We start from the raw sequence: 27856 nt of genomic DNA on the forward strand, positions 1-27856 counted from the left end.
AGATATCTATGGTGCGTTTAATTTGCCAATAAATAGTGAATTGGACATGACAACTTCAGTTGTATTGTGTTTGATTGTAAAAAATTTCCAGGGACTAGACAAGTTGGAGGGGAAGGAACATGATAAAAATAGAGATTGTAAAATTGTCTCTCAGAAAATCATATCGCAATTTTTTTTATCACAAGTACAAGTTGTCTAACATGCAAAAAATAGTCTTTTGTCTACCAAACATCGTATAAGAAAGAAAAAAAAGTTGTTCAATACTATTAAATTTTGTCTTGTGATGTGTTATGTCTTGTGTCATGATGTTTTGTCTTGTGTTGTTCGGTCAAACACTTACTTTTTAACAGATTAAACAAATGAGTGTACTAGACCAATGCCATGAGTTAGTATGTATAGAGTAGGTTTAGGGTTTTGACCCTTGAATCATTACTTGTACATTACATTAGAAGTGGCCATCATCGGTTCCGTCCTGAACGGTTCTGATCTTCCTATGCTATAGCTTTGAAGAGTACTCGGATCCACTCAAGGATTGGACCATGATCCAGTCCGAAACACATTTAAATGATGCAACTTCCAATTCACTAAAAATGTTCAGGTATGGGTCTATTATCATTGCCTCTCCTTAATTGCAAGGTAGATTTAGCCTCATAATGAAAATTCACAAACATATTGGATACCTATAACTTAATTAATATAAAACAACTTTTATTATGAAATAAAATAAGAATGGAGGTAATTTGCATGAAAAAATGGTTATAATCAAAATTATTGGCAAAACAGTAAAGACATCAAGGAAACTCAAAATTGCATTGGCCAAATTTCTTACCAAAAAACAAGGTCTATATAACTATTGAGGCATTGTAACACTGAAAATTATAGAGTAGCAGACCATGTTAGTACATGACAAGAAACACAAATAAAATAGTGAATAAAAACAATCTTAGAGTGGTGTTATTATGGTATCCCAGTAATTTGATTATAATATATGTTTTTAGAATAACAGTTCCAATAGTGTCTCGCAACATATGCTTCACATTAGTTAAATTATTTTCTTTTTGAACGGTGATTATTTAAATTATTGATACACTATGAACATACATTTTTCTCACTACTAGAAACTCTCGATTTTCCTGAGGAATTTCCTGCGGATTACACTGAAATTTCAACAGGAAACCTGCTGGTTTTGCCAAGGATTAAGGTTCCCAGGTAATACCTTCGTGGGTAATTGTTTCTTGAGGATTTTAGGATCTAGTCAGAGCAGCTACTTGTGTCAGTTATGATGTTCAAGAACAAAACAGTATGTCTCCAATTCCGGATAAGCAGCAATGATCCCCAAAGGCCTCAAAATCCTGTATAACAAGTATAAAGTTTGTGAATGTAATAATTGATAAGGAAATAGGTGTGTGTCACCTATATATACAAGTCTGATACAATACATAAAAGAGGCCCAATAATAAAGGCCCAATAATAAAACAATACAAACTAATAGGCCCTCTCAAGCTGGAGAGTAGATGTTTTTTAATCCCAGCTTGGTTATGAATGAATTGAAAGGAAGAGGGTCCAGTGGTTTAGTAAGGCAATCTGCCAGCTGCTGCGAAGATGAAATAGGAAGCAAATGAAATAGTTTTTGTTGTAATTTTTCTCGCACTATGTGACAATCTAATTCGATGTGTTTTGTCCTTTCATGAAAAGATGAATTTGCAGCTATATGGCGTGCTGACTGGCTGTCACAGTAAAGAAGTGAAGGACTGTCATGAGGGACATTGAAATCTTTGAGAAGATAAGTAAGCCATTGCAATTCACAAACTGTAGATGCCATGGCGCGATACTCTGCCTCCGATGATGTCCTTTGTGCTGAGCAGAACTCGTATTGGAAGAATTGACACTGAAAACATTGGATTCAGAAGGTTGTTCAGTGGGAGTAGAGTCTTGTTGAATAACCAATGAATATGTCTTAGAAATTGAAGGCAAAGGATCCATTAAAAGAATCTGGGTTCGAACATTTGTGTAATTGTCATTAAGCCCTTTCAAGAAACAGAGTATATACTTTCTCCATCCCAGTGAGAATCCTGGGGCTGTTCTCGTTTCGCCGCCGCTGAACGACAACAACTATCACAATTGGTCTCGTGCGATGCGTCGAGCTCTCTCATCGAAGAACAAAATCAAGTTCATCAATGGTACACTTCTTCAACCACCAGTTCTTGATCCCAATTATGATCTCTGGGATCGCTGCAATAACATGGTAATTTCTTGGATCACCAGAACTCTTTCCCCTCATATTTATCAAAGTACAATTTGTATTGATTCTGCGTATGAATTATGGAAAGACCTTGAAGATCGATTTACCAAAGGCAATTATTTTAGAGTTTCTGATTTGCTTCGCGACCTTCATTCCATGAAACAAGGTGATCGCACACTTTCTACCTATTTTACTGATATGAAAATCGTTTGGGATGAATTGGAGGATTTGCGACCTACTCCATCTTGTGTTTGTGCCATACCTTGTTCGTGCAAACTTTCCACCTCTGTTCGTACATATAAGAATAATGAGTATATGCTCTGATACCATATAACAAGTATAAAGTTTGTGAATGTAATAATTGATAAGGAAATAGGTGTGTGTCACCTATATATACAAGTCTGATACAATACATAAAAGAGGCCCAATAATAAAGGCCCAATAATAAAACAATACAAACTAATACTACCTCCGTCCCTAATTATAGGGCCCTTTTGAAAAAATAACGGGAATTAAGATAGTGGATATTTGTATTAAATATGTTTGTAATTACTATTGTTTTTACAATTTTATCCTTTAAGAGAGAGGGTTGTTTATGTTTTCAACATGTTATTTATTGTTGATTGAAGAAAAAGATGTATAATAAATAGGGGCATGTATGTAAAGAAATAATTAATGTGGTTGAAAATAACAAAGGGGTCTTATAAAAAGGGACAAATTTTTTTCTCAAAAGGGTCTTATAATTAGGGACGGAGGTAGTATCCTGTAATAAATCCTAATGGCACACTCGAATAAATTGAATTCTTATCTTCTGGACTACTTTCTTCAAAAATATAATTTCTGGTTTCTTCATCTCCTGGACATTTTTTGTCAAGTGGTTTCCCGCAAAGATCAACATTTCCTTCATAACTTAAGGCATCGAAACTCTGCAACTGCGTGCCAATTGGAATTCTTCCAGACAGATTGTTATCAAACAGATTCAACATGGACAGGCGATCAATTTGAGCTAAAGAAGGAGGAATTCGGCCAAAGTAACAGTTTCTTGACATGTCAAGAAATTCAAGTGATGTTAACTTTCCAATCTTTGAAGTAATTTCTCCCGTTAAATTGTTGCTTGATAAATTCAATGATACGAATTCTATCAAGTTTACTATTTCTTCTTGAACGACTCCTGTCAATTGATTGCTTGAAATCTTGAACAATCGTTTTTCACCTTTCCACATCAACAATGCAATCAAATCATAGTTTTCATAACAATAAATACCAAACTTATTTTTGTAAATGTAACGGTTATCACCAATGTTTTTGGTTGAGAAACCTATTTGAGACATTGCAGTAAAATTTGTAAAGCAATTTAAAATTATCCCTGATAGATTGTTTACTAAGAGATCCAACAACTGAATGTTGGACAAGTAATAAAGACTCAGGCAAAGACTTCCAGAGAATCGGTTACTCCGCAAGCTCAACTTCTGCAATTGCTGTCCTATCCAAGAAGGTATTGGTCCTGAGAATCTATTTTTGCCAAGATCAAGCACACTACAAGAAAACTGCTTTTTAGAATCGAAAATTAGTGTCGGCCCCCGACACCGACGCTACTAGCGTCGGCTTAGAGTCGGTTTAGCTTATGCTAAACCCTTGTTATTTTTCCTTTTTTCTAGAAAAATATATAGCGTCGGCTAGGCCGACTCTATATTACTAAAACACTGATGGTACTTCTTTTAAATCATTTTTATATACTTATCATCGGCCCATCCGACTCTAAGTTTTAATCCATTTTTAAATTTTTTAGAAAAATAGTATGTGTTTAGAAAAACGATTATAGAAAAATATTATGTGTGGGGGGATCGAACCTCGATCCCTCAAGGCTTGTTCACCACTCTTTTACCTTACCACTATGGCAAGCTTTTTATTTGTGTTGATTTCATTTGTAATAATATATAAATCCTAATTACCACACAAAAAAAAAGGTATATAACTCAGCACAGTATTTTATATTTTAATTAACGTACTCAACTCAATTTCCCTCATAGTTCAAAAAAAAAAAAAAACGCAATTACCCTCAGTTTCCATCTCTTCTTCTCACACTCGGATCTCGTCATCCTTCCTCATCCATTCCGCTGCATCACCACCAACAGCTCTCTTCCCTCACCATGGTTGTGCTACTCAATGTCTCTTGTCTCTATGTTTGTCTTTGGTAATTATTGTTCAATTTCTAGGGTTTATATCAAAGGGGTTTGGGATTTAGGGTTTTTTCATTGTCTATAAAAGTTCATTCTTTCTTCTGTCTTTGATTCGTTCACTTTCCTTTCACTTTCTCATTTCCTTCGATAAATCTCTTGGACTTCAATTTGATCTATTTAATTTGAAAATAATAATAATTTTAAATACTTGAGTTCTTCATGCTACTTGTATATTTGAGGATATTATTGTATTTATAGTCTATTTTTTTTATTTAAGAGTTTTGATTTTTTTTAATTTTTTAGAAGTGAAAGGTATAATAGATTGGTACATACCCAGAATTTGATTTTTAACCATTGCAACATCATTTAACAGTATACAAATTTTTATTATTTTATTTTTTATTTTAAATTAGATCCATTGTGAATGAAGTTTGGCAATTATGAACGACTAATTGATAATATTCGTGTTGATTTTGGGTAGGCCGTATGCAATCTCTATTATGGTGGTCCTTTTTTACACTTTGGTACTTAGCTATTATGGAAAATATGAAATAGAAATAGTGACAATAAAACATTTTCTACACTTTTGTTTTGAAGCTTTTCTTTTTTGTTTTTTGTGCTCTCTTATTATCGGGTTAATTTAATCTAAGCTGGTGTGTTTTGGTTTTTGTTGTTTATTTTGCTTTGTACTCTCTTGGTTTAATTTGTTTTCATCATTGCTTTGTTATTGTAGGATAGCTTTGAGACACATTAGCAAAAGTAGTTCTATTGGAAATTGATATAACTTGGATTTAGTTAGCTTATACAATTGAAGATGTAGGTATCTCAATCAATCATTTATGTTCATTTATCTCTTTACATTCATCAATCGAATCACAATTTGTTTCAGTTTCTGGTTTCAATCTTCATATGGTGATGATTGATGGGAAAGATCTCTTCTCTTCAAAACTCTCTACTGATTCACACTCTTCTTAGAAGATAAGTACGGCGTCAGGTCTGTTCCGTATGGTCAAGTTTTCATCATTAAATTGTTTGAATTTAATTTAATTGTGTCAAAACTTTGCAATGTTTTATCACTTCCTATTCAGGTGTGTCGATTAGCTTGATGGAACGCTACTTAAAGTACACAAAACACAGGTACCGCCTCATTAGTTTTACATGTGTTGCCTTAATGTTTACTTAATTGTCAAACTCTTGTTGAACATGCTACTACTATAGGAGATGATTTAATTCCCAACCTTGTATTTGGAAAAGGTAATATGGCAGTAGCTTTTTTTACTTGTTAATCCATATTGTTTGATTTCCTTGCCTTCTTCCTCTCCGACTACAATTACTGAATGTTACAGTCTGCCATCTGTTTTGTTAAAGATGAGCACAAACGAGTTATAAAAGTAGTAAATTTCAATATGATATTTTTACCATGATTTACTTTATCTAAAGTAGTAAAGTCCAATCTGTTTGTGTGGTCACATGTTATTTTAGTAAAGGCTTGTTTACAAGTCTCTTGCTCCTCATATGATGAGTGTTTCTTAATGGATGTCTTCTGTACAATGATCTTTATAACAAGCATAGATTCCTTCTGTACAATGATCTTCATAACAAGTAAGGAAATATTGTTGTCAGATCTAGTAAACAGGTTTTGAAATTAGTGATGATAAGTATTGTTTTGAATGGTGATAATTTATGTGGTTCCACTTTTCTTTTCTTTTTTTTTAAAAAAAAAATTAGTATTGTTAAACAAGGTTTGATAGCCAAGCACAACTAATTACAAGAGTGTAAGTTAGGCACAAGCACAAGCACAACCAAATTTCCCTTGTAAGATTTATATATTAGCCAAAGGAGTGTAAGTTAGGCTCCCTGTTTGTATACCAGATTTGAGTTTAGGCTAGTTAAATAATTATCTTAGATGGTTTTGTGAAAATGTATGAACTTTTTGTGACCTTTTATGGAGAACACATTTTAAAGTTGTGACTCTTGCTGCTATGTGCTCAGGTTTAAGCATATGAACAGTTAGAGAGCTTGAAATTGTAAGATTCTTAAACTTGTGAACTTAAATAGGCTGCTTACTTGTTTCTATTTTTCGTGTTTTGGTTTAAGTGTATTGTGTTCTTGATAATGCTAAATATGTTTTGGCCTTGCTAGTTTTACCACTATAGAACTTAGAATTTTATTTGTTTGCCTCGTTCATTAATTATAATAGATACTAGAATTACTTCCAAGTATGTAACTACATGGCGAGTTAATTGTAATGCTTCAAAGCCTTGAAAAAATTAGTCACGTTTCAAGAACCCATAACTGAATTATTCTTGTCATACATTGATATGATGAATAATTGAACTGATGGTTTTTTATTAATTATCTAAATTTTAAGAGAGTACTTGTGAGTTGATATATCCAAGAGAGTACTTCAAGAGTGGAATTCCTTTATGAGAAGATTGAGAAATTTAGTTGTAGGAGATTCTAAATCCCCACTTATAGTTTCATTTATGTTTGTTCTAAATTGACTATTGGTTGGTTTGCATATGATTGACAAAAAACAACAGTTAAAGAAAGCCGTTTGCGTATGGTTGATTTAATTTTGTTTTTGTTAGGTTCATGCCCAACAGAGCTGGTGATGGTACGAAGCAGTTAAAGAAAGCAGCTAATGATCTAAACTAGCCAAAGAGGCTGTCGAGTGCTTTTTTTTATTCCATGCATGTAAGTTTCGGTGATAAAAATTGTTTGAATATATGCTAAGTGTTATTGTTTATCATTTTTGCTTCACATATTGTGTTTAGTACAATTTGAATTTATGTTTACTTCTATTATGAAAGGTGTGACTCTGCAATTTGAATGACATAATTGTTGTCATAGTCTCATAGATGGATGATATTGGTAGAGAAAGGGGCACTTGAATGTCATATAACAAATACTCCAGAAGTGTTTACACAAATTTGCAACCGAGTAGAGTAGCATCAACTAAGAGTTCTGTAGTCAAATATATAGTCTTTCCAAAAAGTTAAAAACTATATATTTGACTACAAAAGATAAATTATCAAGCAAACTTTCTATCATTGTATTAGTGTCCTACGTGGTCTATTTTGAGTGAACTATGTGACCATATTTCATTCTAACTAGTAACTAGTAGAGAATTACAACTGACTTCTTTTACTTAGTAGTGAAGTATAAATTACCTATAATAAATTCTTTTAATTTTATATCATTGAATTCTTAAGGAAATGACACCACCTGCTTACTTTCTCTTTTTCATTGGAGACATGCTATTGAGCCACAACAACAACAACAAAAAATTCACCAATCATCAAGTATTAACACCTCCTCCTTCTATTCTTTTCTCTTGGATCAATTGAGGGATGCCACGACAAAATCCTTTTGTCTCATCAATTTTTAAAACTAGTATAAATAGATGATATGACCATACCACTTCCATTCATTCAACTATCGGAAACTCTCTTATCAATCTATATATGTCTGAACGAATCTCTCTAAGTTTGTGTGAGCATGTTTCGGTTATGTTATTTTGGTTCAGTCATGAGCGAATAGTAGTGTATCATTGTAATGCCGATATATTTCGGAGCATTTAAATTTCGGTCCATAGCTAGTTTATCCTTCTTATCATATTTGCTTTTAATATTTGCTAAAAATTCATCTATAACTATTAATAAAGGGAAAACTTTGTTTTGGTGTAGCCTAATTTGTTTCCAAAATTACCCTTTAAAACTGATCTACGGTTACCAAAAGAAAAAATTAACAAAAAGAGAAGGGTGATGAATGTCATAAAAGTGTTAAATTCTTGTTATATTTCATACACTTTTTGTTACTTGTTTTACAAGTTATTGAAGGAAAAGCCAAGAAATAAGCGTTAAATGCCTTATTACGCTTTACTTATCATTACTCTATCCATTTGTGCAGAAATAAGCCTCAAGACAGAGCTTAAAGACCAAAACCATGAAAAAACACTATTTGGGCAGAAGCTGATCCAGGAGAGATGCAGCTCGCACTCAAACTCGCAAATGCGAGTAGCAGATGCGAGCAACTCGCAACTGCGAGCTCCCTTACTCGCAACTGCGAGTTAGGGCGGTTTGATCTCCTCAGTTATGACGTGGCAGCGTATCATTGGTCCAGGCAAGCAACTCGCATCTGCGAGTGATGTAGCTCGCATCTGCGAGTTCAGGCAGGGCAGAAGTCTTTATATAGCCACTTGCTACTCTTTGGAGAGGATCTTATCATATCTTAGCTTGATATTTTCTTAGCTTCTCTTAGGTTTTAGTTTAGATATTTTCATAGGGAGAAGTAAGGTAGTTCTTCATTGAGTAAGATTGGTTTTGGAAGTTGGATCTTAATACTTTGTTGAGACATCACAAGTGTAATGAATCCTTCCTTTTCAATCCATCCTTGCATGGCTTCCATGATGATGAGTAGCTAAATACCCTTTGTTGGGATGAGAGGTACTTGATCTTGCTAAACATGTAATCCTTTTTATCTTGCAATATATGGTTCTAGCAATTTATATTCAATATTGTTGTTATTCTTGTGTTAATGCTTTCAATGAGATTCAAGATGCTTTGGACACAAACTCTTGAATCTTGAGCTAGAGTAGCAATATATCTTAGGTTAACTTACTTGACATCTTTGTTAATCTTGTGATAATCACCATAATCAAGAGTGAAATGCTTTCGGATATTTAATCAGGCTGGACACGGTCGATTAGGTTATTCGATCGACTTTGTTATCGTTTAAGGGATTTGGACACGAATGTTTAAACGATAACTTAGAAATAATTATATCACTTTGGACACGAAGGGTAGTTTAGAATTGATTGTGATAATGTTGTTTACAAAGCTAGAATTCGTATGGATCATTAGGTTACGTGTGACGCTTGGTTAAGGAACGCTACTCCTAACAAGTTTCAATCCTTATTTATCTCAACTTTTACTTTTTGCAAATTAGTTTAGCTAGTTACATTTCAATTCAAACAAACAAGTACTCTTAATACTTGGAATGATAATTGATGTTAAACTGTCATTGATAACGCACTATTCCCTGTGGAGACGATACACAAATACTTATCTTGTTTGATGCAAATATACTTCATCAAAATGGCGCCGTTGCCGGGGAATGGTGTTTAGTTATTATAGATAGAACGATTGATTTATCGTTTTAAGTATTTGTATATAATCCGTAAATAGTTTTCTTTATTTGATAGTTGTTTGTACTAACCTCTTGTTGATAAACAAAGAAAAGTTTCTTGTTAGTTGTTTCCGTTTTAGGATCACCACCTAGCCAAAATCATGGCTGATCATGGTTACTTCAACTTCTATACTCCACCCGAGTATGAATCCTATCCTCAGTATCAGCAACATTCTTATGAAGATGAGAGATACAAGGTGATTGAAAATACTTTGAACATCTTCATGCAACAATCCATGATAAACATGCAAGACACCAACCAAAGATTGAAGACTTTATCACTTCAAATTGGGTTGATTCAAGCACAAATCATGGATAGCCAAGCCAACAATCAATCCACTCTTGGAGAACAAGAAAATAATCCAAACATGTTTGAGAGAGTCGGAGAGATTGTTGAAGAAGTTGTTGTTCAAAATGAGGTAGTTACAAATGTTGATATTGAAGAAGCAACGGTGGTTGAGAAAAAGGAACGGTTACTAATCAAGGAAGATTTAATGGTAACAAGAGGGAAGAAGATGAACAAGGTAGAAATCGATCGAGTCATTGATGAAATTAACGCCTTGTTCAAACCAAAGCTAGGGAGGTCATGGACTCCAAGTTTGTTGTTCCTAAAGTTCATGGAATTCCTACCAAAACGCAGGGTTTCAAAAGATGATGTGCTTTCCGTTTCATTTTGGCCGCCCTAACGGAAAAGGCGTCGAGCTAACGACGTTAAACAAGCGCTTGTTGGGAGGCAACCCAATTTTGTAAGTCTATTTATTGTTTTAAATGCATAATTAGATACAAGAGTCATGTGCATGCATCCAAACATCCAAAAACATAACCCAAACAGAGAGCAAAAGTTTGAACCAAAAGAACTCGCAACTGCGAGTAAAACAGCTCGCAACTGCGAGCTGAATGGGTTTGACTGAGTTGACTGCCAAAACACTCGCATCTGCGAGTAGAGCTGCTCGCATCTGCGAGTAGCTGCAGTTTTGGGCAGTTACGAAACCTAAGGCCACCAACTCTCATTTACTTCACTTAACCACCCATTATCATCCCATTTTCGGTTTTAGTTCTCTCTCATCAAACAAATCAAATTTTTTTTTCTCTCAATTTTGTTGAACTCACGTGAAACACAAACCCTTAATTCTCAATGAGTCATTCAAGTCAATCCAAGTCATTTGCATTTCATTTTCATTTCTGCACTTGTATTGCTAAACAATCAGGTTTGTTTGTTTCTTCTCTGATATCATTCTCTGCATGTTTCAACCCTAGGGTAGAAGAGTTATGTTTAATCTTAAATCTGTGAAAATGATACCCATTTGTTAGAGATGAGCATAAATCATGCAAAGATTCAAATTCATATTCACTTGCATCCACATTTTTTTGATTACCCTTATTTGTAAAATGAATTTTGAAATAAAATTAGGGTTATGTGGACCAATTCGAATTTCAAGCTTAATGCATGATTTTGCTCTTCTCTTTGTCAATACTAGGGTCGAAAATGCTGTACTTAGGGTTAGGACATCATGAAACTGAAACAAATTTTGATAGGATTGAGTTGTGCCAATTTCTGGGCAACTCGCATCTGCGAGTAATAGCCAGAACTCGCAACTGCGAGTGCTTCTGCTCGCAACTGCGAGTTGCAGCAGAACTTGCTGCATGTTTCTGTGATTCAACCTGCAGTTGTGTTATTTTGTTCCATACTGATTTTAATTGTATATTCCATTGTGGTGTGGTATTTTTCTGGTTGTTTTGCAGGAATGGCACCTAAAAGAGTTAACACCGGTAAGAGAAAGCAAGGCGAGTCATCCGTACCTCAACCTCCAACCCAAAACCAGTCCTATGATCAAGAGAGATTTAGGACTAGGTACCACCAAAATAGGTACAACGCCTTGCTGAAACAGACCTTGTGGACTGAGAGAGTTGTTCAAATCAAACCCGATGGACCTTATGGCAATTATCATAAACTTTTCCTTGACCAAGGGTGGGCTAGACTCCTTAATCCCATAACCAAAATCAACGAAGAGTTGGTGCGAGAGTTCTATGCCAATGCCCTTCCTCAAAACCCCCAAACCGATCCATTCACCTTTGAAACTTTTGTGAGGGGTAGGACAATCAAGTTTGATCGTAATGCCATAAACAAATTCCTAGGAGATCCTTTCGACTTAGATGTTGAGGCTGAGGATGGGATTGATGATTTCCATAAGAAACAAAACCTAGGTCACTTCCTCCTTGATAACACCCATGATGAGATTAAAAAGTTTGTAATGTTAGAGGGGGAAACCTATGACAAAAGTGATGCGGGTAGAGAGCACATTGCCCAATATAAATTGATGAAACCACCGGCCAAACTTATCTTTCGATTCATCCTCCACAATGTCAAGCCTAACAGCCATATGGCTGATTGCACCATAGATGTTTGTCCCTTGATTTACTACATTCTCAAGGGCATTAAGGTGGACATTGCCCGAACTATTGCTTGGGAGCTAAAAAAAGTTGTGCTTCAAGGCCATGGTGAGCCAAAAACTCGCCTATCTTTTCCTGGTTTGATCATGGGTTTGATCAAAGACACCCACATGAGGATGCCCGCTGATTATCATGAAATAATCAAAAACCCCATTGATGATGCCTTCATTACCCGTTACATCATGGGTCAATCTAAAAAGGGTAAGGGTAAGCAAGCTTCATCTTCTAGGGCACCTCCCTCACAATCCGAGCCCCAAGATGCACCTCTTCCATTCCCACCAGCAGCTGGTTTTGATTTTGCTAGCTATGTTCAATGGCAACATGAGAATAATGTGCTTAATTATAATATGATGTCGGCCATTCATCGAGAAAACTTGTACTTCAGCAATCTCAATACATTATGCAGCAGCAATCTGGATACCCTCCGGAGATTATGGCACAATTCATGGCACCTCCAGCTTTTCAAGAATATGCAAATTGGCCTGAGGACACGCCAAAGCCTTTTGGAGGGGGTGGAGACTTTAGAGGTCATGAGGATTTGAACATGGAGGAAGATATTGGTGGTTTAGGTGATGATGATGATCCGGCAAATGTGCCAAGTGCTACTTCAACCCCTCATGGGTCAGATGATGATGACATGCAGTCTTGAGGAGGAGGAAAAGAATTGAAAGCTAGTTCTTCAAAGAGTGATTTTATCAAGCTTTCAGTCATTTCTTGCTGTCTTCCTTAGCTGTTATTTCTTTTCTCTTTTGTTTCCTTGTGAACAATATTCTGTTGGTTTTTATTTTAGCACATGAACTCATATTTTATTTTATGTTATCAGCACTTTGTTAAGTATTTTGGATATTGATGTATGGTAACTTTTATTTCGTTTTAATTAGTATTATTATGTTCGTATTTATATTAGTATGGTTTAATTTTATTTTGTAGTATAATAATGTGTTAAGCATTTTTCAAGTACTTTATTTGGTTTTAATTTAAAAATTGTGGAAGTTTCTTGCGTATCACTCTTGCTTAATTTCAAATCTCAGATGATTGATAACAATTCATAGTTGTGATTAAAGCGCAAAGCCAAGGTACAAGTTTCCAGTTTTTCTAGGTTTTTACTCGAATATGGAACGAGTACTTTGCGTAAATTTCATTTCATTTAGTTCTTTACAATAATTTATTTGTTTGTGAACCAAGTAGTACTAGCCTAAAGTGAGGAAACCTCAAATGTTTGTACATATGCAAGGAGACCGGCTTTCATTGTTTAACTCGGTTGTTTTATGTTAAATCCAATAATTGTTTTAAATTGTGTGAAGGCATGGAAGTGATCAAGGCACATTTTTGTTTATGAGTGAAACTTACTTGACCACAAATAGCCTACCTTGTGAGAAGAGCGAGTATTTGCTAACCCACTTGAGCCAAATGAATCGGAGTCATCAATTATGAACTGTCAATTCATAAGCACAATGCTTGATGAAGTTGCCTTTAAATTTTTCAAAATTCAGTTCATTCTTGACGCACTTTAGGACTCTGATATGTTTTTAATTGTTGAACCCTTAAATTTCAATGTTATTTGTCCCTTTGGCCTTAGAGTAGAGGAACATTCAATTAGGGTATTTGTTGATTCAAGTTGGGGAGAGAAGGTAGATGTAAATCTTATGTCAAGTACTATGGTGTAAATTTATCTTTGATCAAGACAACATGTTGTTGTAAATACAAACGAAAAGAAAAACAATGTGTACATGAAAAGAAAAAGAAAAAGAGAAAAAGAAAGAAAAATCCAAAAAGAAAATAAGTTGTCAAGATCAAAGTGCTTCATGTTTAAGCACCAAGGGTTTGTAATGATTGGTAGGAAAGATTGTGAATTTTAATGGTTGATACAAGGAATGTTCCTCTTTGATAGGCTTTTTGATTTCAATTGCCCACATATATGACATTTCTTTTGTAGCCAAGCCAAGTTATAACCCTCAAAGACCTTTTGATCCATGTTTTTATGCCTTTTGAAACGATATTTGGATGGACACATAACTTGATTGGAATGTTAACTTGATTGCCGGATGTGTGTTCATAACCCTCATTCATTTGATTTCAATTGTTTATCTACTTTCATAGAAGTGTGTTAGGTGTGGTTCATAAATAAATATATTATTGTTTTGAAATGTTTGACATGAACTTTGTACTTAGGACTCATCTCATGTTAGTAGTAGAGTTTTAGATTAGTTGGAAACTTAGACTTGCCCGCGCATTCACTTTTAAATCATTCATCTGAAGATGTTTTCAAAGCCTTGTGTACTTGTGTCTTGTCATTTACTTGTTTGATTTTCAATCCTTTGTTTGAGGACAAACAAAGAGTTAAGTTGGGGAGAGTGATGAATGTCATAAAAGTGTTAAATTCTTGTTATATTTCATACACTTTTTGTTACTTGTTTTACAAGTTATTGAAGGAAAAGCCGAGAAATAAGCGTTAAATGCCTTATTACGCTTTACTTATCATTACTCTATCCATTTGTGCAGAAATAAGCCTCAAGACAGAGCTTAAAGACCAAAACCATGAAAAAACACTATTTGGGCAGAAGCTGATCCAGGAGAGATGCAGCTCGCACTCAAACTCGCAAATGCGAGTAGCAGATGCGAGCAACTCGCAACTGCGAGCTCCCTTACTCGCAACTGCGAGTTAGGGCGGTTTGATCCCCTCAGTTATGACGTGGCAGCGTATCATTGGTCCAGGCAAGCAACTCGCATCTGCGAGTGATGTAGCTCGCATCTGCGAGTTCAGGCAGGGCAGAAGTCTTTATATAGCCACTTGCTACTCTTTGGAGAGGATCTTATCATATCTTAGCTTGATATTTTCTTAGCTTCTCTTAGGTTTTAGTTTAGATATTTTCATAGGGAGAAGTAAGGTAGTTCTTCATTGAGTAAGATTGGTTTTGGAAGTTGGATCTTAATACTTTGTTGAGACATCACAAGTGTAATGAATCCTTCCTTTTCAATCCATCCTTGCATGGCTTCCATGATGATGAGTAGCTAAATACCCTTTGTTGGGATGAGAGGTACTTGATCTTGCTAAACATGTAATCTTTTTTATCTTGCAATATATGGTTCTAGCAATTTATATTCAATATTGTTGTTATTCTTGTGTTAATGCTTTCAATGAGATTCAAGATGCTTTGGACACAAACTCTTGAATCTTGAGCTAGAGTAGCAATATATCTTAGGTTAACTTACTTGACATCTTTGTTAATCTTGTGATAATCACCATAATCAAGAGTGAAATGCTTTCGGATATTTAATCAGGCTGGACACGGTCGATTAGGTTATTCGATCGACTTTGTTATCGTTTAAGGGATTTGGACACGAATGTTTAAACGATAACTTAGAAATAATTATATCACTTTGGACACGAAGGGTAGTTTAGAATTGATTGTGATAATGTTGTTTACAAAGCTAGAATTCGTATGGATCATTAGGTTACGTGTGACGCTTGGTTAAGGAACGCTACTCCTAACAAGTTTCAATCCTTATTTATCTCAACTTTTACTTTTTGCAAATTAGTTTAGCTAGTTACATTTCAATTCAAACAAACAAGTACTCTTAATACTTGGAATGATAATTGATGTTAAACTGTCATTGATAACGCACTATTCCCTGTGGAGACGATACACAAATACTTATCTTGTTTGATGCAAATATACTTCATCAAAATGGCGCCGTTGCCGGGGAATGGTGTTTAGTTATTATAGATAGAACGATTGATTTATCGTTTTAAGTATTTGTATATAATCCGTAAATAGTTTTCTTTATTTGATAGTTGTTTGTACTAACCTCTTGTTGATAAACAAAGAAAAGTTTCTTGTTAGTTGTTTCCGTTTTAGGATCACCACCTAGCCAAAATCATGGCTGATCATGGTTACTTCAACTTCTATACTCCACCCGAGTATGAATCCTATCCTCAGTATCAGCAACATTCTTATGAAGATGAGAGATACAAGGTGATTGAAAATACTTTGAACATCTTCATGCAACAATCCATGATAAACATGCAAGACACCAACCAAAGATTGAAGACTTTATCACTTCAAATTGGGTTGATTCAAGCACAAATCATGGATAGCCAAGCCAACAATCAATCCACTCTTGGAGAACAAGAAAATAATCCAAACATGTTTGAGAGAGTCGGAGAGATTGTTGAAGAAGTTGTTGTTCAAAATGAGGTAGTTACAAATGTTGATATTGAAGAAGCAACGGTGGTTGAGAAAAAGGAACGGTTACTAATCAAGGAAGATTTAATGGTAACAAGAGGGAAGAAGATGAACAAGGTAGAAATCGATCGAGTCATTGATGAAATTAACGCCTTGTTCAAACCAAAGCTAGGGAGGTCATGGACTCCAAGTTTGTTGTTCCTAAAGTTCATGGAATTCCTACCAAAACGCAGGGTTTCAAAAGATGATGTGCTTTCCGTTTCATTTTGGCCGCCCTAACGGAAAAGGCGTCGAGCTAACGATGTTAAACAAGCGCTTGTTGGGAGGCAACCCAATTTTGTAAGTCTATTTATTGTTTTAAATGCATAATTAGATACAAGAGTCATGTGCATGCATCCAAACATCCAAAAACATAACCCAAACAGAGAGCAAAAGTTTGAACCAAAAGAACTCGCAACTGCGAGTAAAACAGCTCGCAACTGCGAGCTGAATGGGTTTGACTGAGTTGACTGCCAAAACACTCGCATCTGCGAGTAGAGCTGCTCGCATCTGCGAGTAGCTGCAGTTTTGGGCAGTTACGAAACCTAAGGCCACCAACTCTCATTTACTTCACTTAACCACCCATTATCATCCCATTTTCGGTTTTAGTTCTCTCTCATCAAACAAATCAAATTTTTTTTTCTCTCAATTTTGTTGAACTCACGTGAAACACAAACCCTTAATTCTCAAGGAGTCATTCAAGTCAATCCAAGTCATTTGCATTTCATTTTCATTTCTGCACTTGTATTGCTAAACAATCAGGTTTGTTTGTTTCTTCTCTGATATCATTCTCTGCATGTTTCAACCCTAGGGTAGAAGAGTTATGTTTAATCTTAAATCTGTGAAAATGATACCCATTTGTTAGAGATGAGCATAAATCATGCAAAGATTCAAATTCATATTCACTTGCATCCACATTTTTTTGATTACCCTTATTTGTAAAAAGAATTTTGAAATAAAATTAGGGTTATGTGGACCAATTCGAATTTCAAGCTTAATGCATGATTTTGCTCTTCTCTTTGTCAATACTAGGGTCGAAAATGTTGTACTTAGGGTTAGGACATCATGAAACTGAAACAAATTTTGATAGGATTGAGTTGTGCCAATTTCTGGGCAACTCGCATCTGCGAGTAATAGCCAGAACTCGCAACTGCGAGTGCTTCTGCTCGCAACTGCGAGTTGCAGCAGAACTTGCTGCATGTTTCTGTGATTCAACCTGCAGTTGTGTTATTTTGTTCCATACTGATTTTAATTGTATATTCCATTGTGGTGTGGTATTTTTCTGGTTGTTTTGCAGGAATGGCACCTAAAAGAGTTAACACCGGTAAGAGAAAGCAAGGCGAGTCATCCGTACCTCAACCTCCAACCCAAAACCAGTCCTATGATCAAGAGAGATTTAGGACTAGGTACCACCAAAATAGGTACAACGCCTTGCTGAAACAGACCTTGTGGACTGAGAGAGTTGTTCAAATCAAACCCGATGGACCTTATGGCAATTATCATAAACTTTTCCTTGACCAAGGGTGGGCTAGACTCCTTAATCCCATAACCAAAATCAACGAAGAGTTGGTGCGAGAGTTCTATGCCAATGCCCTTCCTCAAAACCCCTAAACCGATCCATTCACCTTTGAAACTTTTGTGAGGGGTAGGACAATCAAGTTTGATCGTAATGCCATAAACAAATTCCTAGGAGATCCTTTCGACTTAGATGTTGAGGCTGAGGATGGGATTGATGATTTCCATAAGAAACAAAACCTAGGTCACTTCCTCCTTGATAACACCCATGATGAGATTAAAAAGTTTGTAATGTTAGAGGGGGAAACCTATGACAAAAGTGATGCGGGTAGAGAGCACATTGCCCAATATAAATTGATGAAACCACCGGCCAAACTTATCTTTCGATTCATCCTCCACAATGTCAAGCCTAACAGCCATATGGCTGATTGCACCATAGATGTTTGTCCCTTGATTTACTACATTCTCAAGGGCATTAAGGTGGACATTGCCCGAACTATTGCTTGGGAGCTAAAAAAAGTTGTGCTTCAAGGCCATGGTGAGCCAAAAACTCGCCTATCTTTTCCTGGTTTGATCATGGGTTTGATCAAAGACACCCACATGAGGATGCCCGCTGATTATCATGAAATAATCAAAAACCCCATTGATGATGCCTTCATTACCCGTTACATCATGGGTCAATCTAAAAAGGGTAAGGGTAAGCAAGCTTCATCTTCTAGGGCACCTCCCTCACAATCCGAGCCCCAAGATGCACCTCTTCCATTCCCACCAGCAGCTGGTTTTGATTTTGCTAGCTATGTTCAATGGCAACATGAGAATAATGTGCTTAATTATAATATGATGTCGGCCATTCATCGAGAAAACTTGTACTTCAGCAATCTCAATACATTATGCAGCAGCAATCTGGATACCCTCCGGAGATTATGGCACAATTCATGGCACCTCCAGCTTTTCAAGAATATGCAAATTGGCCTGAGGACACGCCAAAGCCTTTTGGCTCTTATTTTGGCTTATTTTGGCTCTTATTTTGGCTCTTAATAGCGCTTCTCAAGTGCTAAGAAAGCCCCCGCTATAAAAGGTCAGGAGCCTATAATAGCGCTTTCCAAACGCTATTAAATAGCAACACATCAATAGCGCTTTCAGAAAAGCGCTAATATAGCCTTATTCTAGTGCTATTAAAGTAGCTTTTCTAGCATTTGTTTCTTAGCACTTTCTGAGAAGCGCTATCGTAGCCTTTCTACTCAAATAGGGGTTTCTTAGCGTTTTACCAAAAGCGCTAATAAAAGTTGCATATTTTTTTTTTAATTTGTAACCAAAAATGCTATAATTAAATGCTATAATAAGATATTGAAATATGAATATAGCAAATTACATTCATGATAATCTCATTACAATCTTCAGATTCATTCCATAAAAAGATAAAAGTACAAAATAAAGATGAAGATGAGGGGGGACATAAAACCAAAACCCTCCAAAAAGTACTAATTTGGGAAACAAGTCTTGTTCCTAGCAAATTCTGCCAAAATCTGAGAGTAATTCCTAAGCTATATATGATTACAACATGGCGTGAATTCCTAAGGGAGTAATTCCTAAAATCAAACAACCATCCTATTTCAGTTCAAGTTCAAGTTCATTGAAAATAAATTCAAACAACCATCCTATTTCAGTTCAAGTTCCAAAAACAAGTGCAATGAATTTTACCGACAGAGGCTCTGGTGGCTGGAGAGCACTAGATAAAAACTCAGAGATGCTTCCAAGTTGTAGACTTTTTATTTGTAGACATAAGGACTATAAAGGTGTTCTTAAAAGCTCTGGCAATTGATAATCAGCAAAAGCATCATAAACACATCTGGGATAAAGATGGTAGCATTCGCCAGATTGAACACGACCCGCCCTTCCTTTTCTCTACAGAAAAAAAATGTGAATTTGCTAAGCAACCAGACTACCAAAGATAAATCCAAAAGAATATGGTAAAGAATACATTATGAAGCTCTATGCATAAAAAGGAGTCATATTTGGTAGCTTAACTTCTTGAAAGATGTAGCGCAATTCGATAGCAATAATCACATGTTAACAATCGTTCATGATCCAACTACAGTAATCCACCAAAAGCACTAGGTTCATCTGTTTCCAATTGACACATTACTTCAATCTATTTCTACTCCAATAATGTGTGTGCCTTTAACAAGGCGCACACATTATTGAAAATCTTTCTAAAAAGTATATGCATTAGAAAGCGTGTTTAACTTTTTCTACTCATGGAGGTAAAAAGCCTTTTTCATAGAATGTGACACAACTACATAAACATACTGCTTCCTGAACAGTCAATTTGCTTGCTCGTTCAATCCCTGTGTTATTTGCTTCGTGGACGAATCCCACATCGAAAAGTTAAGAATAGAGTGTGGAGTGTGAGATATAAAATTGAAGTGTGTACTGCATAGCAATTAATATCACCTTGTCATGATTTGGGTTAGTTGAGGAATGCGATTGCGAGGCCCATTTAACCCAAAATGCAAAACGGCGACTTTTGTGCGTGATTTAAAAAAAAAGACATGTTCTTTTGAATCGTGTGCAACCGGGAAACCTCCGTTTTTAGTTGTTTTTAACCAGTTTGGCTATTTTTTAATGGTTCTGCCACAGTGCAGTTCACGGGCCCTGTTAAACCGGACATATGACGGGTTCCCAATCCGACCGATCCGGTTTTAATTACTATGGTTAGGGTACGGTTATCTAGAAGTGCTTTTTTTACAAAATTACAATGAAGGGCATAAAAATCATTTGAAAAAAAACATGTTCGTTTGAAGTCACTTTTTATATAAATTTGAATACAATCAGATGTAGCAATATTTCTTGAATATATTTTATATGATAATGCTAACAATATTAACTTTTTGTTTTGCCAAAGAACATTATTAACTTAGATCATAATTTAACAGTATATACTAACATAATTATTTATATATAAATGTTTCTATGTTAATGTAGTCACACGCAAATATATATATTCATGAATGAATGAATGAATGAAAATATATACGAGAAATATATTGCACTTCAAATTGTATATTTCATGAACTAAAATACAATAATGGAACCAAAAACAGGGCTCAGGGTTGTGTGCTTTTTTATATAGATCCCTAATAATGGTTCTACACTACAGACACTTACAGGACGAAAATGAGGGTAATACAAGGGTCAACCCTTTCATATTAGAAAGATTGTGATACAAGGGCCAAGGGCCAAACTCTTTTTTTATTTTATTCTTATTATTTTAACAATCGAAGTCTTTAAAAAAGTGTTTTTTACTCAAATAATCTATAGCAAACAGACTCTATCTGACCATTTTCCTTTCGAAAGGAAATAGACAAATAAATTCTCGAATAATCAAAATTTTAAAAAACTAATTTGAACAATCAATTACCTGTCTGGCAGCAGCTTTTGAGATCCAAGATGGAAACAAACAAGGAGTGTTATTTAATGCATCATATGATGTCTCCTTTGCTTTTCCACAATCAACCACAAATACAATGTCATTGATAGTAATACTAGTCTCTGCCATATTAGTAGCCAGAACAATCTTCCTCACCCCTCCTCCAGGATTTTCAAATATTAATTTCTGCAAGATAAAAGAAAACAAACAGAATTCACTATACGCTATATTAAATGAATAAATTAAATAATATATATATATATATTCAGTTATAGTACAAAAACCTAGTTGATTTAAATAAAAAGAAAACCCCGTGTGATTTAAAGGAAAGTGCAAGAGGAATGCTGGATCTGCGATATACCAAGAGTCTCTTTTGAGTGGGGGTGGGGATTATTCATTCAGTTAGAGTACAAACTCATTATTCCAAATATTTTAATAAAAATGTACACATAAGACATATATTAAATCGTAAAACAGATAACAACAAGTAACATTATTGTGGTAGTATTTCAGTCTATTACTAGCAAGGTCACCTGCTCTGAGCTGGACATAGAGCCATGGCACGCAAGAAGTAATACTCGGCTCTGATCACCCAACAAAGGATGAGCATGGAGTTTATCCTTCAAAGAGTTTATATCATCCCAACCAGTCATAAAAACCAAAACAGCACCTGGCCTTTCATTCTTTACAATATGGCAAAGCACATATTCAATAAGGTTGAAACCAATTGAATCAGGGTTCCAGCAGGACATTGACTCCTTAGTGCGTAGGCTATACCCCTTAAAGTCTGCAACCTCTAATGTATCCTATGCAACATCATAGAAAAATTAACATAACTAGTCAAAAAAATAACATCCCAAAAAAAGAAGACAAAGCAAAGAAAATATTTCCGGATCAACTTGTATGACTGCATGCATTTTTCTGTTCTCCTATGGTTTCTGTTAACATAATTTTTATTAGTTTAGTTTATTTTCTAGATCATCATTTTCCAATGTTTTATATTCAAACTTCAAAGCTATGAACCATTGAACAGGTATACAAAAATGACTGCATGCATTTTTCCTCTTCCAGAAGTTAAAGACATCGATGAAATTGCAGCGGTGGTCTTGAGAAATGGCCTATAAGATTGAATGATTCACCACCAAGGTTGAGAAAAGAGAATCATGATGTTTTCACACTCAAAACCTATAGTGAAGATAACATGATATGGAAAAAAAGAGTATCTTACTATGAAGTCATGCTCAAATCACTCTCATCTGGTAAATATAGAAATGTTATGGATATGAATGCTGGCTTTGGTGGATCTGCAGCTACAATGGTGAAATATCCAGTTTGGGTTATGAATGTTGTTCCATTTGATGCAAAAAGCAACAATCTTGGCATTATCTATGAAAGAGGCCTCATAGGAACTTACATGGATTGGTATTTACAACTTTTCATCTTTACTTTCTCCCTTTTAATTTATGATAAGAATTCTTGTTTGTATACACAGCTAAATTAGGAGCTTATAGCATAAGAGCTTATGCATAAGTTATTTCTATAATAAAAGAAAAATTATAGAAAGCCCCTTTTAAGGTAATAAAAAGAAATAACTTAAGGTATTTACAAATAAGATAAGAAGTTTACTAACATTTTAGTCTGTTCAATTAAATAATTTCATTGATATTTTCAAATTATAACTTCAAAAATCTTGTTGGTAATAAAAAGTTTACTAAAATTATAACTTCAAAAATATTTTATTAATCTGAAATTTTAAAAATATGACCATTGTGGTGATATTGAAGACTTACTAGTTAGACACATCAAATTGGTCTCCTAGTCTCTACAGAACACATGAAAATATCTAAATTAGAGATCATGGTTTACTTGTGTTTTAGTTATTCGAAAGAAACAAAAGAAAACATATAACAATTTCTTTTTCCTCCATAAAGAACAATATAGTTTAGTAACATGCAAAAACAGAGAACAATAAGCATAAAAAAAACATACAACATAGGAATGAAAGAAACTAACCTGAATCAGTGTTAACAACACTAACAAGCTGAAGAGAAACTCCTTTTTTCACTTCCAAATCTATAAAAATAAACAAGGACTTATAATTTAAATTATACCCACATGAAATTTTAAAAAGAAAATCAATAAAAATATGAAATAAGTTCATAGACAAACAAGAATACATCTCCAAATCCAATAATAAACAAATAACTGATGGGTCAATAGAACAACAATACAAAGAAAATAACCGAAATTGTGAAAGATAAAGAGAATAGTTACTTTGACAAGACGAGAGCAGGTGGTGAAATTCCACGGCGGCGACGAATTGCAGATTTCGGCGGTGTTCGATGGGGTTTATGGGTTATCGATCTGGTTATGGGATTTCGGCAGATTTCGGCAGATTTCGGCGGCGACGAATTGCAGATCTAGGTTATGGGGTTTCTAGGTTATCGATCTGGTTCAATTTGAGGTTTATGATTCGACGATTTGTGTTCGATTTCTGTTCTGGATTCAGGATTTGTGTTCCATTTGTGCTCGATGGGGTTTCTGGGTGAGTGGGTTTGATGGGGTTTATGGCAGAGAAGAGAAGAGTGAATGATAGAGGAGAAGAGATGAGTGAGTGATGGAGGAGAAGACTTCACGATTTGTGAGTGATGGAGGAGATGAGTTCTGGGTTATATTTTCACGAGCTATTGTGAGGTGTGTGGTTGAGTTCTGGGTTGAATATTGTGCGCGAAAGTGAAAATACATATCCGTTTTTTTTTTTTTTAATATTTTGAGATCCCAAACATAGCGTTTGGATAAAACGCTATCTAAGCCCCCTCTAATAATAGCGTTTGATGAAAAGCGTTATCGTTCCAAGGCTAAATAATAGCGTTTTTTCAAAAGCGCTATCTAATTCATGTTTTTCACTAGTTTTTCTTAGCGTCCAACCAAAAGCGCTAAAAAAGGCATGTGTGTTGCCTTTTTAATAGCGTTTACGTAAAAATGCTATTAAAGTTGTGCTATTAAAAGCCAAAATTGTAGTAAATACCCTTTGTTGGGATGAGAGGTACTTGATCTTGCTAAACATGTAATCCTTTTTATCTTGCAATATATGGTTCTAGCAATTTATATTCAATATTGTTGTTATTCTTGTGTTAATGCTTTCAATGAGATTCAAGATGCTTTGGACACAAACTCTTGAATCTTGAGCTAGAGTAGCAATATATCTTAGGTTAACTTACTTGACATCTTTGTTAATCTTGTGATAATCACCATAATCAAGAGTGAAATGCTTTCGGATATTTAATCAGGCTGGACACGGTCGATTAGGTTATTCGATCGACTTTGTTATCGTTTAAGGGATTTGGACACGAATGTTTAAACGATAACTTAGAAATAATTATATCACTTTGGACACGAAGGGTAGTTTAGAATTGATTGTGATAATGTTGTTTACAAAGCTAGAATTCGTATGGATCATTAGGTTACGTGTGACGCTTGGTTAAGGAACGCTACTCCTAACAAGTTTCAATCCTTATTTATCTCAACTTTTACTTTTTGCAAATTAGTTTAGCTAGTTACATTTCAATTCAAACAAACAAGTACTCTTAATACTTGGAATGATAATTGATGTTAAACTGTCATTGATAACGCACTATTCCCTGTGGAGACGATACACAAATACTTATCTTGTTTGATGCAAATATACTTCATCAAAGGGGAAATGAGAAATGATCAGGAGAAACGAGAGTGAGAGTATGGGGTCGGTTACCATAATTAAATGACAATTTGTTGTTATTCCTAATCATGGCAAGCAGAACCTACCACTCACGTACTCTTACTTTTTCATCTTCTCTTCTCTCACTTTTTTTAATACAATTCTCTTATCTCTCTTGCTGTATTAGAAGGGAAATACTGTATTAGCCTGCCCCCGACACCGACGCTAGTCCGACTCTAAACCAGTGTTAGCGTCGGTTTTCACCCACTTAGAGTGGGTTTTAGGCCGACGCTAAAACGCAGTTTTCTTGTAGTGGCATGACCAATTTTGTACAATTTTTCATAAAGAAAGGCAACTTCCCAGTTAAATTATTGTTGCGCAATATATCAATAACTTAAGTTCCATTAATGATCCTATTGAGGATGAAACTTTTCCTGATAAAGCATTGTCACTTAAATCTAAAAATTCAAATGCGTTAAAATGATTCCAACGATCCGAGAGGTGCATTGATAATTGTTTCTTTGAGATATCTAATATTCCCAATGAATCGATTGTAGTGTTAATACATAGAAACTCACGGCTTTCTGAAAAAAAATTCTTGGACAAATGTAGTGATGTTGCACTTTGTAAAAATGGTGGGATTGAACCTTCAAATTAATTTGAAGCCAGAATCACTTTGTTCTGAAAACTTAAGGCCAAATTTGCAATTGTGCCTGTGAGATTATTGTATGAAATATTCATGAGACTTAACTTTGTCGTTTGCGCCGAAAACCACGCTGGAATTACATCTGTGATTCCGCCATCAACCATTTAGGAAAACTAGGTCCTAAAACACAGGAGCTCAAGTATACATAAAACAATTGAAAAGGTGGGACTCAATTGTCACTAAATTTCAAAGCCAACAAATTGTGACTTAAGTCTACATATATTAGCATGGAAATATTGCCAAAATGAGAGTCAGTGATTACACGAATTGTGACTTAATATAAATTATTGTTATTAAGCACATCAATTGTGTATTGTGTAAGGTGGACATTTAAACATTTTCCAACATTATTATCCCTTCTAAAAAAACTAATTTATTTTCCATGATTTATATATTTGCTATAATTTGAAGATCTTGATCACCTTGTCGAAGAACATCAACCTATTTTGCGAGTAAAGGGTTGGTTTTATGTTAATGCAGACTATCAAAACATTCATTAAGGTCTTCTGCATCTCCAGCAACGGATGAATACTTCCTGCGATCCAAATTATATTTTGCATCCCCAATCCTAGACTTGACACCGTCAAGGCTAGATAAATCATCATAATATAGCTGATAATAGTCTGCTACCGTATCATTTTCAGCACTTTTAACCAATTTATTTAATAGGTTAAATGTGTTGGTCCAATTGATAGTAAGCACATCAATTGTGTAATATGCAAGGTGAACAAGATCTACACCTTTTGCTCCTCCTGGCTTTGAGTTGAGAAGATTTGAGCAATATGAAGGATTGGAGGCTTCTTTGCAAATGACATTTACTTCAACAACTTTATTGGAAACTGATTTGGAGGAATCAACATCAACATATAGAATAAAAAGCACCAACAAGAGAAAGGAGTATTACCTCGTCATTTTGTATAGTTTTCATTGCCGAAAAAGTGTGTGGTTGATATGAATTAATAATTTTATTTGCATTCTGATCTATTACAATCAATCGTGATTAATGCAAATAATTATTTTTAAAAAAGGGAAACGGTGTTGTTAAAAAGGTATTAGTATTAAATTTGCGAGTAATTTTCCACAAGTCCTAGATCAACTGATAAAAATGTCAAGATTGTTAGGTCCGATGTCATGATCGGGGTTCGAACATCGACACCTCCACTTATCTGTGAGTTTATAATATCTTTATCATTTTGTCTGTCTAAAAAAACTTGCAACTAATTATATCAAATATTCTCCATTTAGAATAATTTTTCTGGATAAAATAGATTGTAAGACGTACTAATGTTGGTAAAGATGAGAACATTGACATGTCAGGTATTGTGCCAATAATTTGACTCCAACCCAAGTTCAATTCTTCACTCAATTTTTTTTTTTCAAATATTCCCAAAATCATATGAAAAGGTTCTGTAATTCACTCAGGTTAAAATATCTTAGAAGCGTGAGATTGGACATCCACTGACTTTTGTCACGATTCATGTCATCAAATTTGAGTCCCGAGTTTAATCCAAGATTAAGATTTTGCAAATTTGATTGGCTTCCAAGTTGGCGAGGAATTATTCCATCAAGATGATTTATAACTGAGATCAAGATGTTGCAAATGGGAGAGATTACCAAGTTGATGAGGGATTGTACCCTCGAGGTTGTTAAATGAAAGATCAAGATATTGCAAGCTCGAAAGACCAGCAAGATTGTTAGGAAATCCTCCTTCAAATTGTAAATAATGAAGGTCAAGGATTCTCAAGTTGCTTTATAAACTGATTCCAGCTGAGGTTTAAATACTTTAGATACTGCAACTCAATCAAGGATGCGCTAATCACGCCACGAAAAGGACCAAACTGAGCACCACTTAGATCAAGCATTGCAACATGGCCAGTTTGATTGTTCCAAACAACTCCTTCCCATTCACAGCAATCATCACTCTTATTACCGCTTTGCGTATTTTATGGATAAAAGGTAAGCTTCGTCCGCCACAAAGCCTGCCTTCAAGTCACGGAGGGCATGTCTCTCCATCTCTATGCAACCAACTTCTTTTGCAACTATAGCTCCATAGCAGTTGTACAAAAGAAGGTCCAGCTCCAACAACAACAACAACACAGCAGAGATTGTTCTAACCAACGTCACAGATAAAACACTCACCATGGTGTTCTTCACAAGTGTTTAAGCCAAATTTCTCGGGTCACAAATCCAAAACAAATTCGTTAGTTAGTAATACATAT

At 35.0% G+C, this 27856-nt stretch overlaps 1 protein-coding gene and 2 pseudogenes across 1 annotated transcript; all 3 read right to left on the minus strand.

Annotated features, from left to right (window-relative positions):
* Window positions 1-1123: 1123 nt before the first annotated feature.
* On the minus strand, window positions 1124-27856 carry LOC146927614 (receptor-like protein EIX2; annotated as a pseudogene).
* On the minus strand, window positions 19214-22032 carry LOC146927615 (DExH-box ATP-dependent RNA helicase DExH3-like). The gene is made up of 3 exons (XM_085708173.1): window positions 21768-22032; window positions 21226-21420; window positions 19214-19709 (listed from the first exon to the last, which is right to left on the minus strand). Exons 1-3 carry the CDS (start codon window positions 21984-21986, stop codon window positions 19593-19595), a joined length of 531 nt encoding a protein of 176 aa, XP_085564299.1. The 5' UTR covers window positions 21987-22032; the 3' UTR covers window positions 19214-19592.
* On the minus strand, window positions 26011-26549 carry LOC146927616 (uncharacterized; annotated as a pseudogene).

Source organism: Medicago sativa, chromosome 4 (assembly GCF_051527215.1).
Source record: "Medicago sativa cultivar Bolivia chromosome 4, Bolivia_mono, whole genome shotgun sequence".
Taxonomy (NCBI): Eukaryota; Viridiplantae; Streptophyta; class Magnoliopsida; order Fabales; family Fabaceae; genus Medicago; species Medicago sativa.

What these genes read in the sequence shown, in the direction of transcription:
- LOC146927615 (XM_085708173.1), bottom strand. Translation starts at nt 21,986, where the DNA reads ATGTCCTGCTGGAACCCTGATTCAATTGGTTTCAACCTTATTGAATAT. An exon ending in CTATGTCCAGCTCAGAGCAG is followed by an intron (nt 21,421 to 21,767) that starts GTGACCTTGCTA and finishes TTTATCTTGCAG; the next exon opens with AAATTAATATTTGAAAATCC. An exon ending in CAAAAGCTGCTGCCAGACAG is followed by an intron (nt 19,710 to 21,225) that starts GTAATTGATTGT and finishes TTTTTTCTGTAG; the next exon opens with AGAAAAGGAAGGGCGGGTCG.